This window comes from Pempheris klunzingeri, chromosome 2, assembly GCF_042242105.1.
Source record: "Pempheris klunzingeri isolate RE-2024b chromosome 2, fPemKlu1.hap1, whole genome shotgun sequence".
Lineage (NCBI taxonomy): Eukaryota > Metazoa > Chordata > Actinopteri > Acropomatiformes > Pempheridae > Pempheris > Pempheris klunzingeri.
Window position 1 is genome coordinate 7112933 of NC_092013.1, and position 17805 is coordinate 7130737.

At 43.8% G+C, this 17805-nt stretch overlaps 1 protein-coding gene across 1 annotated transcript; it reads left to right on the top strand.

The window, feature by feature from the left end:
- Positions 1-2266: 2266 nt before the first annotated feature.
- On the top strand, positions 2267-7454 carry myl9b (myosin, light chain 9b, regulatory). The gene is made up of 4 exons (XM_070840173.1): positions 2267-2347; positions 5305-5508; positions 6268-6429; positions 6523-7454. Exons 2-4 carry the CDS (start codon positions 5325-5327, stop codon positions 6696-6698), a joined length of 522 nt encoding a protein of 173 aa, XP_070696274.1. The 5' UTR covers positions 2267-2347; positions 5305-5324; the 3' UTR covers positions 6699-7454.
- The last annotated feature ends 10351 nt before the right edge of the window (positions 7455-17805 follow it).

Here is a 17805-nt window from a genome sequence, read left to right on the forward strand (position 1 = left end):
ACCCTGTTACAAAACCTTGGAAACTGATATGTAGCCTAAAGTTTAACTCGGAGTCTCCTGTACAATCAAGAAAACCCACATTACACAAATCCAACACAAAGCAGTGTTTAAAGTAATGGATGAAGCCTGTTTCTAAAGCCTATGTTCAATTTTACTTTTAAATTATTTATAAACTTTAATCATATGCAGTGATTCAATGGTATTGTTACAGATTTGAAACACAGACACATTCACATAATTCATTTTTACATTCAACATGTATTGCGATTACATTAGCCTATAAATATATGTTATATAGGCCCACTAGAAGACAGTAAAATATTTGGGCAGTTATTGTAGATTATGGGCGGGCACGTTTTAAACAGCTCCATCAAACAGCACACACAGACAACAGTGCTAAACTAAATTGCTCCTCCTCTCCTTCAACCTGATTCGGATCATGTTTTTAAGCTAAATTAAGTGTCTGTGTGGAGGCTTTTCTAGCCAGTGAATCCACAGGTGACACCCTGCTAAAGCACTGTTTTTAACCATGGCTAGTGAAACAGACTAGGATGGTGCACTGGAGATCCTGAGGCAACAGTGATGAAAGTTGACAATATGGGTCAACAGAAAATACACGGTGTAAAGCTTGGATATATAAATATCTGTCACATGAAGAGAGTTCATAACACTGCTGGTATACTGAGGTGTCACTGCATTTACCTCTCCACTGGAGGACTGGTTGTTAGAGGGTGGTCTGCTGTACATCTTTACACAAAGAAATACTAAATACAAAAAAACACAGTGATCATTTTAGCTGTGTTTGGCACTTCAACTGTTTCATTTTAAAGTGAAAAAAGAAAACTGTGAGCAATTTACAGAATAAATAACAGACAGAAAGTGTTAAAGATCGTGAGGCTGTTTTTATATTTCTAAGACACTTAACCACTGTGAGATATTTTTAGGTAATGTTATGAGCACATGATGAACTGCAAAAAGTAAAATGCTTACTCACCATATGTGTGTCTCACTACTTCATGTGTATGCAGGCGCGCCGAATTTCACAACCCACCCGCAGTATTTTTATCCTCATCATCATTCATTGAAGGATTTTCAGTATTTCAGAAATAGTCACTGGTGTGGCCCAGCAGAGGGCATCACTGCACCTGTGCACGCCTACGTTCTTTGCCTGAATTCCTCCAATCATGCTTTGTATCCACATTTCCAAGATTTAATCCCAATACAATTATTCCGGTGTCACCGTTCTGAACATGTAAATTTCTTAAACAGATGCTGCACTGTGTTAATGATAAAATAAATCTGATTTTTTAAGACATTCCTAGAAGAAACACTCAATATAAAGAATAACAGATGAAGATATGCAGCAGATTGTAATCTGTAAATCAATCTCATTACAGCAACACTGAACAGACTAAGCGATCATTTCATAATTAAATATAAACACAGTGACATATTTGATGTATGATACACATATAATGGACAAAACATAAACAGGGTTCTGGGATTACTAATAAATTATTTACATTTGAAGGTGTCAAACCCAAAAGACACACACTTCTCCTGCTACAGGATTCATTGTACGCTGCCCAGTAATAGCGATGGGGATGTTTGCACATGTAATAATTCTGTGAGGTGTTCAATAACCTGACAATACCTCACAGAGAACCAGGCGAAATATTCCTGCCAAAGCAGCTTTGAGAGAGTAAACAACTGCCAAAAAACACCAGAACACATTTATTTCCGCTGAATAATTGTCAAGTAGGTTTTCCTTTGAGTGCTTCTGTAATAAAACATGATGAGAAAAGGAGCGAGCAAACCACAAAACAGATGTAAGTTTCCCCCATGACATAATTCAATGTGTTCCCTGCACGTTCAGGCACTGGTGATAGAGAACCAAACTGCCTATTTAAGGAAGCCTATAGTCTTCTAACAGAAACACTGGCTTTCCAAACAGCTCTGCATCTGCTCACAACTCTCTCCCCCATGTTTCCACACTCTGCCGTGCACAGCCTCCTTGAAATGTTTAGGCCCTTTTCTCTAAATAAGGCAGCCTTATCGTAGTTCCTGTCATTTCTGCCTTTTCCCCAAACATCCCGAGCAGCGTCTGTGGCAGTAGCAAGCTGCAGCCCGTGCATTCTTTTGCCTTGTATGGAGAAATGGCCTGGCCTGAGATGTCTTTGTACAGGACAGGACGGCCTCTCCATTGGCCGGGGCAGAAAGGGGAGGGACCCACTCTGGAGACTGATTCTTTAAACAAACTTTTCAGTGGGACTGCCTGCTTCCCTTTCGCACTGCTGTGTCGGACCCAGACTAAAGGACTTCTGAAATATTTCTACCTGAAGCCGAGGTGAGAAAGAAAGCTGTTTTTACCACTGGAGTGCGCACAGTGTATGAAAATGTGTTTTAAAAGGACTGGAAGTGTAAATTCTCTTGAGTTCAGTGGCACAATGCTCAACTGTCAGTGGAGGATAGAGTTACTGAGAGCTTCTGAAGAGGATCTTTGATTTAAGTTGCCAGACCAGCTATAATAGAGCTTTTTCATCTGTTGATGCAGGCGATTAGAGGCCTGTAGAGAATGTTCACCTGAGACCCCTGTATGTGTTTGTCTCTGCAGCATGTGTATGTATGCATGTGTTTACTTCCATGTCATCACTACGGCACATTAGACAGAGGAATTTGTGATTGCAGCTGACCCATTTAGATCCACACACACACACACACTCTTAAGCACACAGACATACACGCCTCTGATGTTGCCTTTTTATAGGCGATGAGAGCTTAACTTCCACTTCACTCTCTGTTTGTTTTTGGAATTCCTGACCGGTTTAGTCTTCTCTTGAGTAGTGGTGACCTACATGACCCGGTGTTAGGCTGAGGGATGACAGCCTGATTGTTTGGTGATATCAAAGAGTGTGTGTGTGTGTGTGTTCCTGGCTGGACGAAGGGACAGAGGAGCTTTGTTATCCCAGTGGATAAAAGGGTCCACAGAGGAGCCGTGGTGGACAGAGAACAAATGCAATTGCCAGTGCAAGCCAAGCTAAGGCACGTCAGCCAAATGCTTACGTTGCTGGAGTCATAAATAGTTGTTCTCTGCGTCTTTGTGAATCATTGTTGATTCACACAGAAGCAGACGATATTTAGCTGTTGCTACAGCACTGGGCTCGGCGAGACATTAAATCTGATTTGTTTTTGTGCACCTTTTTAAAATGAAAGCTGTGAAATAATCCCACCAGCCAAAGAATCTATCTTATTGATTGCTGGAAACAGAGTAAAACACCAATCAGCCTCTCTCAGGAGACCGTACCCTTCTGTATCACTGGAGCCAAACAAGAATGCACTAAAGAGATAACTAAATTTACATTGCTTCATTTGAGCCCCAACAAATTCTCTCGCAGTCGCCCAATTTGCAGCTTAAATTGCTGCAAGTGTCTGTGTACTGAAAATGTGGCGTATTGTGGGAAGACTTTACCGTCCAGGCGTGAGAGAGAAGAAACCCTAATCAGAGTGAGGAATTCCTCTGTTCCTGAAATCTAGACGCCGTTTTGTTTCCAGCTTCCTCAGTGACCGTGACTGTGGAGAATGTAAAGGCTTCATGCCAGCAACGCACACCTTCCAGATTTCTTCATCTTTCTGGCACATGAGGGGACAGAAGCAGCCAAACAGTAGTCAAATGAAAGGAAAGAGTGATCCGACGCGTCTGTATTGAGTGAAAGGGAGGAGTGAAACCACTGCTGACAAAAAGGGTGTGTGCACAGTGTGTGTGTGTGTGTGTGTGTGGTATTGTGAGCAAGTGAACGACATGGCACTCAAGTACATGTCCTGTAGCTTTTTATACTGAGACTCCAAGCCTACGGATCCATTTTGGATTTAATGTCTCCATGTAAATGCTACTGCGGACAATCAATAAACTCTGCATCGCTCATACTAATTTGCATTGACAATAAAAGTTAGAATTCTTCCCTGGCGATACAGCAGCATTAGTTTGCATAGAGAGCAACAGAGTAAGAGGCTTCTGTATGCTGCGCAGAAAATGATTTGAGATAAAGAGATAGCCAAACGCTGCTCAGCTCTGCCTCCGCTAGCTTTTCTGTGAGGCCCTTGTGAATCATAGACGCGACAGAGATGGCAGGCTACTCCAGCCCATTAGATATGATGACAGCCAGTGTCACACAGACAGTGTCCTTGGAGACGGGGATTTGGTGAATATAGGACAGCAAAGAGCTTTTTATATGTGTTGGACTACACTGCCATTACTGTAATGGGATATAAAATACAGGGATTTAGAAGTGGGCCAAAATGCAGACATGTTTTCATATTTTTAATAACCACAAAATCTCTTTTTACAGATTATAAAAGAAACAATATACTGTATTTGAATTTGTAGTAATTATGTGATTTATTTTATTTTTTTTTTTTTATCTAGACCTGAGATGGCATGTAATGGCAACTGTGGCCCTTTTATATAGTTAATTTTGTTGATATTAAGAGAAAGACTTCAAAATTAGAATTAAAGTTTTATTAGTATATCATCAGTATCTCATCAGTCAGACTTACTAACGTGACTCTGACTGATGAGAGTATCTACATACTGACATTAGTGTGAATGTACATCTCTCTAATTATATAGATGTAAGTTTCCTATATGGTGTAATTTTCAAGGTATAAATTAAAGGCTAAAAATTGGGGCAAAAAAAGGGATGCGTAATCTTTCCGTTTACCTGAGTAAATGATCTCAGTGTGTGAGTTAGTGCCACGCACCGTGTTCACATCACCTGAGCGCCTCTCAGGGCATGATGTCATAGCTCATAAGTGACTCACCAGCCACATTTACCTGTTCCCTCCTGCCGGTCGAGTCTGTCCCTCTGCCCTCTGCCTGTTATTTCCCGCTTGGTTTAGAGCACAGTCGCAAAACACACTCACGCTCACGCATGACAAATCCTTGCAGACCTGAACACGAGTGACAGGTCTAATTCTGGAAGGATCTGAAGTTAGCCGCAGTGTGCACGCACTGTGGAGACATGTCGTTTTCACACCCATCACTGTACCCGACATTTAGAGAGAGTCATTCTCTCTCTAGAGGGAACGAGGGGGGGAAAAAAACTCCCGCTTGAGGCAAACAAAAGAGCAAACATGAAAGAGAGCAAGCATGAGAGAGCTGCATGGATGCAGTGCTCCAGTTATTTAGCACTGTGATACAAAATACACGTCTACTTCAACCAATGCTGAAATCTTTATTTATGCCATTATAATTATTACATTTATCACATTCCAATCCATGAATCATCCCTTTTTGAATGTGCACAGGCCCAGATCCAGCCGCCACCATGTCGAGCAAGCGTGCCAAGGGAAAGACCACCAAGAAGCGCCCCCAGAGGGCCACCTCCAACGTCTTCGCCATGTTCGACCAGTCTCAGATCCAGGAGTTCAAAGAGGCGTTCAACATGATCGACCAGAACAGGGACGGGTTCATCGACAAGGAGGATCTGCACGACATGCTGGCCTCTCTGGGTACACACACTTGTTCTCACTACATTCCAGTTTTACATGTACAACGTGACACTGCTTTTAAAGGGGCACTCCACCTATTTTACGTATGAAGTTTAGTTTACTCATCATTAGGAGTGCTATGCAACCTCTGAGCAGTTGTATAAAATATAATGTAGCTACAGTAAGAGCTCTCAGTCTGAGAAAAAATTAGATAACCCAGATGACATCATCAGCGTTGATTCAGTTCTGGTTCGGAAACTACAAATTTCTAACAGAAAGACTTCCTCACATGCTGGGAGTGAGGTGTTTTGCATTTTGCATTTATCAGTTTTGGGGATCATGGATGTTTTATCAGAGCTGGATTCGGCAGAGGCAGGGCCCCGTTGTTGCTCGATGGCACACAAAGAAAACTTCCTGGTGTAAAATTACCTGGATTTCCTGCATTGTGGGGCCCATAGAGATAAAATGATTTAATTGTGTGGCTCTTCTAGCCTTTCCAAATGGATCAGATTCTGATTTGTCACATTGTGGGGGGCTGTCACGCTCAAAAAAAAAAAAAAAAAAAAAAATCCTTCACAATGCAAGACTGTGGCATGAAATATTTTTGGGCCCCACGGCATCACATGGTGGATGCCAGTGTTGTAGATCCACAGTTAGGTCACAATTTGCCTCAAAGCCTGATGCAATTTCTGGGGTTCTGCTGACTTATGAGCATGAAGAAACACTTTCTGGTACTATATAATCCCAAGAAATACATGTAACGGTGTTGTTCGTCCTCAGGTAAGAACCCCTCTGATGAATACCTGGAGGGGATGATGAGCGAAGCACCAGGGCCCATCAACTTCACCATGTTCCTCACCATGTTTGGAGAGAGGCTCAACGGAACAGACCCCGAGGATGTGATCCGCAACGCCTTCGCCTGTTTTGATGAGGAAGGATCTGGTGAGTCAGTATAAACAGAACACGCATGCTGCACTTATTCCGCGAGTGTTTGGAGCTTTATCTCCCGCTTAATGGCTTTTATCTGTGTCCAAGGTGTGATCCACGAGGACCACCTGAGAGAGCTGCTGACCACCATGGGCGATCGCTTCACGGATGAAGAGGTGGACGAGCTGTTCCGCGAGGCGCCCATCGACAAGAAGGGCAACTTCAACTACGCAGAGTTCACCCGCATCCTAAAACACGGCGCCAAAGACAAGGATGACGAGTAAAGAGAGGAACTGACTGCCTCGGGCCCCCGCACACATACTGCACCACAAATCAGTCCCTGGTTCCTATTTTTACGGGCCCGTAGGTTTGAGAGAAATTGAACAGCAAAAGTAAATATCAAAATCTTTCATAAAAGCTCAGAAGTGGCCATTTCAAGTGTTACATTTATTTAGATCTACGTATGTTTATAAGAGATGGGAACCTGGGATTCATTCGGCATCCACAGAAATATTTTGCAGTACGCTACTTTTGATCTTGTATCATCTTTGAGGGTTACCACGAAGAGAGGTGTATTTGCGTCTCAAAGCTGCAAGTCAGCTGCAGCCTCAGATTTGTAGATCATTGCAGGGAACCATGTTGGACTTTTGAGATGCATCAAACATCTCGCATGTGTGTGCAAAGGGAGTGGGGTTTGGACTGCCAGATTCAGTGCTTCATACAATACCAGCAATGTTTACCTCTTCCTGCCAATTAGCCATCACACCTGCACAAGCACTGCAGCAAGTCTTCCTTATCTGTAATATTTTTGTATACCCGTGTGTAAGAAGTGGATAAAAACTATGGAGCATTCTGATTATTATGATTGCGTTTATTAAAAGTGGTGAATACTTCCACTTGATGAAAGCTTTTAGACTAAACTCTGCCTTCCATCCCCTGGTTGTGTGTATTTGTTGAAGGATCAGGTATGTCTGTGTTGTTGGAGGAATTCAGTCTTGAAATTGCTCAGGCAAATAAAGTAAGTTTATTCATGCCATTGACCGATGAGTGTGTGTTTACGTGACTTTCACCACCTGCTTACATCAGTGTTTTTTTGATGCTCTCTGTCCTACAAAGCAGTATAATGTACTTTACACTAACTTGGATATTTTCTTCATAACATTTGCTTTCAACAACATACTTGCAATGCAAGTGCAATGAAATGTTCACTTCAACAAGGACTACAACTGAGAGCAAAACTCAGACGGCTGTAACACACAATACCAATAGTAGAGTCCTTCAAGTCAGACTTTCAGTGACATTTTCTGTCCAGTGCAACTGTTATTTAAATTTTTTTTTAAATATTGCCTTTCCAAGAAAACGTGGCACATTTCAGTATAAGATTATCTGATAATAAATTACTCTACTTGACTTTTGTAAGTATACTTCAAGCTTTTAAAGCACCTGAATACTGATGTAGAAACATCTTTATTGCGAGTGTAACACTCTCATTGTACCTCAGCCTTTTTTCACAGCAGACATTTTGACTTGTCGTAGCAGGTGTTGCTTATAACATTAACACTGGCTCACTTCTACTGCAAATGTCCCAGTTACCAATGACAGTGAGCCAGTGTGCACAATACGAGGACCCTACTGCAACAGGTCAAAATGTATGGTGTAAAAAAGCCTATTGCAAGAACTTGTTTTCCAGCCTTTCATCATCCACTGATGATGCAGTTTGGTTATTCTCGTAAAATGAATCCAAGTAAACTACACAACAAAACACTGGGAATAAAACAGAATTTATGAAAAACTGACCTTTTATTTCTTTGAAATGCTTATACAAAACACACATTTAAAGTTTAAGGCATATATTGCACAGACTATTGAGAAGTTTTATATAAAAAAGGGACATCATCCCTCAGTCGTAGGTTTAAGGCACAGCAGCCAGACATACTGCCAACGGTCAGTCATGATTCACAACATGAACTCGAAAAACATCTTTGAATGCATTTGGCTGTAAAGAAACTACATGGTTCGAGAAGTTCATGCCAATACAAACAAACGAACAAAAAAAAAAAAAAAAAAAAAAAAAAAAAAGACCTTGAAAATATTTACATGCATCATCACATTGTCCGATCTGATTGGAGCGCCATTCTGCATCTAAAATCATATATAAACCGTACTATAAAAAAACCTGTCTGCACTCTCTTTAGCCAGCCAATTCCAGTATCAGAACCGATAAGGTGTTTTGTCACAGTGGTATGATGTAGTATGAACAATAAAAATATTACTTTAATACTTAGTATTCTACAAAAGACCCAAGCCTGACATGACCTGTGTAAATTGAGGTATAAATGCACATTGTCTAGAGAGTACCTGTAACGAAAAAAAAACCCAAATCCACAGCAGACATCTACGTCCTGCACTGGCAGTGAGGAGCAACAAACAAAAGAAAAAAAACAAGTGGAAACACAAGTGACAGCTGGAGATTCCATATCTGCCATGAAAAGTTTTTTCTTTCCTGTGTATGATGGGGTCAGTGCTCAGCAGTACTCTGATCCAACACCAGACTCTCTCCTCCTTTCCTCTCTGACTCCTTGCACATGCAAAATGTAACTGAACGAAGCACAGCTCAACGACACTGATAAAACATGACGGCAGTGACGATTTGCCTCAGACTTCTGCTAGAACACTATTCACATAGGAACTTCTCCACATGATGCTACTGTTCATAGATATCCAGATGGCATTCAGCCATATATTGTGGTTTATGCTAAGACAGTTTCATGGAAACTACAGCTTAATGAATGATTAGAAATTCTATAGGAACCATTTCTAAAACACAGGTGGAAAGCACTGGTGAGGAAAAAAAACAAAAAAAACAACTTGATTTTAATGCTCTTGTACCCTCCTGGAAAAAAAACAAACACAGCAAGTTTAAGATATTTTGGTACATCTGCTACATTTGCTTTGCAAAGACACTCTGCGCATCAATTGGTCTCTCCACTAGTAAACATTCAGGTTTGAGATATACTGACCAAATCTTAAGGCCCAAAATCGACGGGGAAATCTGGAATATTTAAATACGCCTCAAATAAGAGGATCTAACATTTAAAGTGTTTTGCACCAAAAAAAGATGATGGCGCCACGTCGCACAGCAAGTGTAGCGTTTCAGCTGAGGAGCCGCGAGAGCTTGATGTCATCAGATCACCGAGCTGCTCACCTCTCCGCTGAAATTGATTTCTGTAACAGATCCAATGTGACCTCCTCCACGGCCGCCCGCCCCCCCCTCAACAACAATCCCTGAAACTCAACTACACGACTGATCGAGGTCGCAGTAACAGACAGAACCGCTTCGTTTTCAGCTAAAAACGCGGGGCTCGTTTTTACAGAATGGAAACGGCAAAGAAACGCGAGAGCATGTGTTGAGTGGTTAAGATGACATTTCATGAGGGCCAATGAATCCCCTCGGCTATAAAAAGATGGGGGTGATGGAGGCAGACACGTCGAGGAGAGTCAGTCAGGCTCACTGCAGTACAATCAATTTCCCTTCTGCTCATCTCCAAGAAAAAAAACAAAACAAGGAAATGTAGTAAAGAACAGACTAAAATTTGAAAAAAAAGACATTTGAATTGCACAACTATAGAGAAAATAATGCTGTTTCTGTATGTAGGGGAAAAAAACGTCATATTCTCCTTTTTAACCTGGAGGGGAATGGATGACAGGCAGCCTTGTCGATGATATCAAAGTCTTTTGTACATTCAATGAAGTCCAGTACTGCTACTGAAGAGGCTAAACTGCTGGTGCTGAATATTACACCACTTGACATTTTGTACAATTAATGGATATTTTCCTCCTCGTTCAGAAACTGTGATGTGGAAAGAGAGTTGAAAATGACATCAGAAACTTTGTACAATACACCGACTCTGTGCTGGGGGAATGTTCGTTTCGCGAAATGAAAGTGTTCTCGCTAGCAGGTCTCTCCGTCAGGAACAGCATATTCAAACAATAAAAAGTTGCTTGAAACAGCAAATCTCTAACTCCTCATGCCTCTTGCTTCACTTTGTCCCAGTTCACACGTCTGATTTCCTTCCCTGTACATTCAGCAGGCACATGCTTTAATGACGAAAAGGGACTGGTGATGAAGATACATTCTCCTATATACAGTGTTGTCCAGCCAAAGGGAATGTTTGGCCTCTCTCCTCCCCAGATATATATATTAAAAAGAAAAAAAAAAGGTGCCGACCTCCAGCTCCTAGTTAACAGTTTCACTCACTGTGTGCAGGCTGTGCTGTGGGCCCCACACTGTGGCGATGGGGGTCTTTACCACTTGAAGAGAACTGGGTTGCCTGGTATCAGCATGGACCATGCTCCAAACGCTGGGCACCACTGCTGAATTCCTCTGTGCACTACTACTAATACTGCTGCTGCTGCTGGTGGTGGCAGTGGTGTTGCTGGTGCCGCTTGTGGAGGAAGGCTGAGGAGGAGGAGTGAGGTGGGAAGCGAGGCCCAGAAGAGGCGTAAGCGTTGTCGTAGAGGAGGATGAAGCCGGGAGAGCGGCTGGAGCTTGGGCAGAAGCAAAGACTGGGGTGTGAACGGGGGCTGGAGACGACGCTGCGGTTGAAACAGGTGAGGGACATGGGACCGTGACTGGGATTAAGGGTGATTTGTGGTATGGCAGGTAAAGTGGCACTCCTCTGGGTGCTGTAAAGGAGGCGATGGCTGGAGAAGGAGCGGCTGGAACAAGCGCTACGGTGTGGGATGAAGGCTGGCTTTGAGCGGTGGCAGAAGTGGAACTGGTGGCTGGGAGGAGGACTGGTGATGGCACTGAAACTGGCCTTGTAGGTGGCGCTGATGCACTCGCAGGGCACGCAGTGGGCAGCGGGGCTGGAACTGAGCTTGAGGCTGGAGCTGATGGTGAAGCTGGGCTGGTGGCTGGAGGAGCAGCAGCTGGTTTCTCAGATTTTGGTTGTCCTAAAACTGAGGCAGACACTGGCACTAAGGTTGGCAGGTGGGCTGGGATGAGCAGAGGCTGGTTTGGGCTGGAAGCTCTGACGGTGTCCTTCTCCAAGGGGCTCCAGATGACTTTATTCATCGGGAGAGGGGACAGCCTCGGGGCTGAGACCAAGACCGGAGCTGAGACTGGAACAGAGGATGCTACGGTCATAGGCACTGGATCCTTTACTGAAGTTACAGCGGGAACAGACATAGCCTTCTCCATCAGACTCTGCACTCTGGATGGATCCATGACTTGTTGGCTGTCCTCTGGAGGCGGTGTGGGTCCCAGGTCACTGCTGTAAGCACTGCACTGAGCCTCCACCTGCTCAGTCTTTACGGTCTCTGTAGCCCTGCTCTGGCTCTCCTGGAGTCTCTTCAGGTTCTCCTGCTCTGCTGCCCTCTGCAGAGCTGCATCGACCAGAAGCCTCAAGTCGCTGAAGTCCTGGGTGGGGAACAGCTCGGGAGGAGTTGGGGGAGGCGTGTTGAAGAGGCCGCTGGTGGGGCTCGCTGCCATTGTTGTGCTGGTGAGACAAGCTGCCTGTTCCTCGGCTTCCCTCAGCAGACTTTGTGTATCCAGCTTCATCAGCGCCTGGACCGAGCCCTCCTTGCCGGGGTAGCCCGCTCCCGTCAGAATGGCCGTCGCCGTGCTGCCTAGCAGGCTGAGGTCCAGCGTGGGGGCAGAGCGGATGACAGACGGGCGCTGCTGCGCCGAGCCTGTGGAGGAGTTGTTTTCTGGAGAGCTGGATACGCCTCCGTTAGACGAGTGGCCTTCACTTTTACCGCCAACCTTGCGGGAGATGGTGAACTTGGTGGGATCTTTGCCATCCTTGCGAAGCAGGTCAGGGAGGAGGCGGCGGCGTGCATTGATGAACCAGTTACATATCTGGGAAAATAAGAGAATTTCAGGTATGAACAGAACTGATACTGGCAGCTTACATTAATTCAAAAGAATTGATAAAAGAAAGGTTTTTACATTTTTCAGACTCAATCCCTGCATCACATTCAGGATCTGGAAAAATCTGAGGCCTGTTATTTAAATGCCCACCTACACATTTTCCTTCTTCTACATCTGTACATGAGGCCTTACTCACCCCCTCTAGTGGAACAACCTCCCTCACGAGAAAGAAAGAAAGACTGAGACAGACAGAGATGAGAGCCCTCAGGCAGCTGGCAGTAATGAAAGTCTGAACCCAAATATGCTGAGCCACAGAGAAGCCAGCCAAAGGCATTCCAGTGAACTGACTACATAACAAGAAACTCTGCTGCCGCCTCATGCTGATCTGTAATGCCTCCTCTAATGCGCCCTGTTGGTTTGTGCATGCCTGTGTTTTGAGAGGGAAAAGAGGAAACATCGACTACTGATGCGATGAAGTGAAAAGGGAAGGCTGGGAGAGTCTCATGCCAAACAGTACAGTGTGGCAATACCATCCAATTGTTGTTTTGCTTTCATTTCTACAGCTGGTGTCAAGTGTTGATAACAATTAGTGTCACTGCAACGTAAAAATAAACCATAACACAACGGTAAACATCATGTAAAAGCACTATGACTGCAGATTTAGCAACTTTCTTGTGTGCAGCGACAGACTTCATAGCGATCAAAGATAGCTCCGTTTAGTGTGATGTGCAAACCTTATATTCAATAAAGAATGCTTAAATGATTTGATGCCACATGCTTAAGAGTCTAACAAACATAAAAAGTAGAACTAATGTTCAGTGTTAATTATGTGGCTTCTTTTAAAAACTGGGATAAACAAAGCATTTGAAGTCAATGACTCCTGTAACTTTAGATTTATAAGCATGATCCAGGACAGCAATGACAAATGATAATTTGTCACAAAATAGATGAATTTCTCTACTTTTCTTCTGCTTGAAAGGGAAAAAAACCGACACAACAAGCGTCGTTCCCTCTGGCAAATACAGATGAGAACCTGCTCCTCACCTGCAGCACAGAGAGGTTAGTCTGGCTCGACAGACTGAGTTTCTCCTGCTCTGACGGGTAGGCGTTGAAGCGGTGCTCGTACAGCCAGCTCCGCAGAATCTGCACCGCCTCCTTGGGCAGGTTGCCGCGGCGACGGCGCTTCCCGAAGAGCCCTCTCCCTGACAGGTCGAGTGGGGAGCCGTCATCGCTGTCCGACACAGCCGAGGAGTGCTCCTGCTCCGGGCGATGCTCGTCTTCCAGAGCTGAGGAAGGGGGAGGGGGGGGGAGTGAGAGGCTGTCAGTCACGGTCACTGTGTCATTTGGCCAACCTGCTAGTCAGTTGGTACAAAGAGGTGGTCCTCTAATTGTGCATCCTCATTTTACCACATATAAAGGGTGAGGAAGGAAGAAGATCATGAACGGCTGCACATTCAACAGGGTGTCTGCAGAGAGGGCTTTCGTTTGATCCACTTTTACGCCCCAAAAAGAAACCTAAACTACTTCTGCACAGCACAACGAGCCATGAGAGCAGAGAGCAGGCACAAACATTAAGAAATAATCTGCAGCAAACAAGTGCACAAACTTTACTTTTAAACTTTTAGTTTTTTACCCAATTTAAAATGAGGTACAAGAAATCTTCACGGTCTTAAAGTGTTTAAACACTGGCTCTGTGGTTTAAACTTTGTTGTGTTTTTTTTTTTGTCAGTCTATGGTTGGCCACTGGAGAGAATCTCCCCTCAAAATGGAGCATGCCTGATCCCAGGGGTGGGCCACAGAATGCAGTAAATGTCTTTCTCTGGGGCTGGGTGAAACCTGACCCCCGGGGCAGCGCCTGTCTTCACAAAGAAGATTGTGTGCATATCAACATCACAGTAGCCAGTGGCCCAGGAACCTATTGACCATGCAAAGGAGGCCGTTTTCACCTCACGCCACTCCGGCTGAAGACCGCTGAAGTAGCTGACAAATCTTTTGAATTCTGCATTCCTCTACAACGAGGGAAGTCCTAAGCCAAGTTAGAAAAGTGGGGGGAAAGACTAAAAACATGCAAATGCATATTCAAAGGCAGCACATTTCCACCAATAATATCTTTAAATGACCTAAACTCCCCAAGAACCAAAAATCACGTTAAAGTGGGTCTGTGCATTATTGATTATCAGATTACTGGAACCATGTCATTATATTTGTGTCATAATTTATCATTGTGGATTAAATTCTTTTGTCCCAGTTAATGATCATGTGCAAACAGAGTAAAAGCCACCCACTGAAGGATTTGTCAAGAGTAATGCAACTGAACTGCATTCTGACTTTTTTCACTGTGATTTTACATTTGCCAAAATACAACTACTATAAAAAAAAACCATTAATATCACTACAATGATTTCAGTCATTTTAAAAACAGGTCTGAGCTAAAGATGGAGGAGGAATATTCCAGGATTTTTTGAGGGTTAAATGAAGTCTAATTTGATCAAACACAAAATCAGCCTCCCACTCATTAGACACATCCATGTCTGACAGACGTCCCAGGTTATGCTCCCTGCTAACAACAGTCCCTGAAAGAGAGATGATGTGGCCCACAACAAAGCCCTCAGCTCCCTCAATTCTGAGAACCGAGGTCGTTGGACAGACATTTAAAAAGATGTGTCATAAAACATCTACACACATTCAATGTGGGATCCATTTAGCTGATAAAACATGCACAGCAGATGTTGCTTTGGTACAGTGTGTCACATCAGCAGCAGCTACATGCAACTTTTTTGTTTACAAAATGTCTCCTCTGCCTTCATGGGAGGGAAGAAAATCCCTGTTTTAGGCAAAGTGGCTCTAATATATTGCATTTTCTCTCCAAAAAAAAAAAAAATCAAGTTGTGAGAACACAGTGTGTGGGAGCAACAGTGAACTTAACTTCACACAACACACTCCCACCGAGATTTGAATTAGCTGCAGACATCAAACACCAACTTTTGAGCCCAAAGTGGAAAGATAGGCACGAAAAAAAAGCCACCGGGGTGATGCAAATAAACTGTGTGACACACAGAGGAGGCGAAACAGGGAGATACTCGGTTAAATTAGCCATCTGGAGCGCACAAAGGAGGCAGGCAGGAGAGCACAGCCTCCCGCATGTCACTCCGCCAGATGGACACCATGCCTGCCTCCAGAGATAACTAGCTGGCTAGCTGTCCCTCCAAATTTAAACACAAACACACGCTGCATTTGCTCGCGACAAAAAGCCGCATACCAGGCAAAACCAACAGCGAAGACGCGTCTGGCTCGCGGAAGGACACTTTGTGGGCGAGAAAACGTGCACGACGGCGGTGATAATAAAAAAAGAAAACACGCTCACCTCGTTTGAATGCTTTCATTCTTTGTTGATGGCTCGCCTGAAAACACGCAGCTGTCCAAGTTGCTCGCTGTACAAAGCGTGCCCGGGAGCCAAGCGATGGTTGACACAACGGCACTTTCTTCCAGGCGGCTGAAGGTGTTGCGCCTTTTCACCGACTTAATTAGCTCAGTTTTGGGGTTCAGCCGCGCAGAGAGGTCTCACCGGACGGTCCGTTTCCATCTCACTCCTCGCTTTCAGCCAGGATAAATGTTTTCTGTTTTGTGTCGCTTGTTCCTTTTTTTTTTTTTTTACCTGCACGCAGCAGCGCCAGCTCTTTGCCAATCTTGACAGTCGCAGCTGAAGTGGTCCCGCCTCATCGGCAGCTGTTAGCCAATCAGAGGCCTCCGTCCCGCCTCCCCGGCAGGCGTTAGCCAATCACGGCGCTCCTCCGGACAGCAGACAGACTCCGTGTCATTGAGACTGACGGGAGAACCATTTCATTCAAAGTACAGCGCAGTCATTGAAACAATGTTATTTTCTCGACACGGTTCAAACCACACACGGTTACATCGACACAAGCCGGTGTAAATATAGCAACATAATAATCTCTTCTAACCGCGGTGGGCAGTTTTGTTTCCTGCGCGCGGAGCGCAGCTGCACATTGTGGAGAGGCTTTACGTAACGTTCACAAAATGTTCTTGTTACATAAATCATAACGCGTCGACTGGTGACCGCATTTTGACCATGAGTAATATAATTAAGCAAGTTATTTCGACTCACACCGTCCACACTCGTTTCTGACGAGCTTTTCGGACGTTAATTCCGCAGTTGGTGTGAGGATAGCAGATGTTGCAGATGTGTTTGATTCCTCGAAGTGTCTGAGAGATCCCCCGGGCCAAATGAGCAGAAGTTCACGTTTAGAAATTAAGTTAGAGCAAAAGAGCTCCGTGCAGGGCTGAAATCTGCCTGTGGTGACCATTCAGATGAAGCCATGGAGTGTGATGGGTGCAGATATACCTGTCAGTCTGAGCTCTGGGGATCCAGGACAGAGCAAAAACAGATTTGAGGTTGTGATTTATACCAAGCAGCACTGCAGTATTGTCTCTCAAAAACAGTCTTTGAGAGAAGTCAATGTCCATAAATTATGATAAAATAAAAGCCTTAAATCCCATCTGCCCCATCTGTAAAAACCTACAGACAATAAATGGGAATCTGGTGTGTGTAAGTGCAACTGAAGTGGAGATTTCTGGCTCAGAGTTTAAGAAAAACTCATTTTGAGGAAACAGCCTTTAAAGGTGTGAGAAAATCTACAGATGCAAATCGACAAAGTGAAGCAAAACAAACACCTAAATGTGTATTTAGGATATTTTCTTTCCACTTCGGCTGCGGGAGGACACGTTATGGAAGTAAAGTAGTCCTAAATCTCACATCTGACCCATGTTTTTTTGCCTGAAGTGTCTCACCTCAGACGTCAGCTATAAAACAGTAAGCAAAATAGAGCCGTGATGAACTTTCTGAGAAAGTATCGTCTGCATTTTATTGAATGTTACGTCTCTCCATTATACATCTGAACAACCTTGAAATAGTATAAATAGATCTACAGCATTGTAAAAGATGAAGATTTTCAGTCTGGTTTTGTTCTTATTTACAGAAGACGACTTTAAGAAGCACAGAGGGGAAGAAATGCAAGATTAGTAGTTTCATCTTAATATCAAAGAACCCCTTTATTCAGTATTGCACATATACTTTAAATGTTACCAGAGTATAGTGACAAGAATCTAATGTAAATCTCATTTTATGAACAGCAAACCCACTCGCTCACAGCTTCGACTCAAACAATACGACCCTCTTATGCTAAACCCCAGAAACCCTGACACACACACACACACACACAGCCTATAGAGTATTATACTGAAGAGATCCTAATTTTTAAAATATGTGCTTGCTTTAAGAAATATTTGTTCTAGTATTTTTTACAGACACTTTTTGCTATATCATATCTCTTGTGGTAAGAGCATAGGTTCTGCCCCTCACCCCAGTTTCCCAGTTTTATGCCTGATTCAGTGGAACAAAGCAGAGATGCTAATGAGCTTGTTTTTTTTTTTTACAGGCAGGCCTTTGGACAACTGTATGGGAGTGGACTCACTGGTACCCCAGCTGAGGTATACTGTCT

What these genes read in the sequence shown, in the direction of transcription:
- myl9b (XM_070840173.1), top strand. Translation starts at nt 5,325, where the DNA reads ATGTCGAGCAAGCGTGCCAAGGGAAAGACCACCAAGAAGCGCCCCCAG. An exon ending in CGACATGCTGGCCTCTCTGG is followed by an intron (nt 5,509 to 6,267) that starts GTACACACACTT and finishes GTTCGTCCTCAG; the next exon opens with GTAAGAACCCCTCTGATGAA. An exon ending in TTTTGATGAGGAAGGATCTG is followed by an intron (nt 6,430 to 6,522) that starts GTGAGTCAGTAT and finishes TCTGTGTCCAAG; the next exon opens with GTGTGATCCACGAGGACCAC.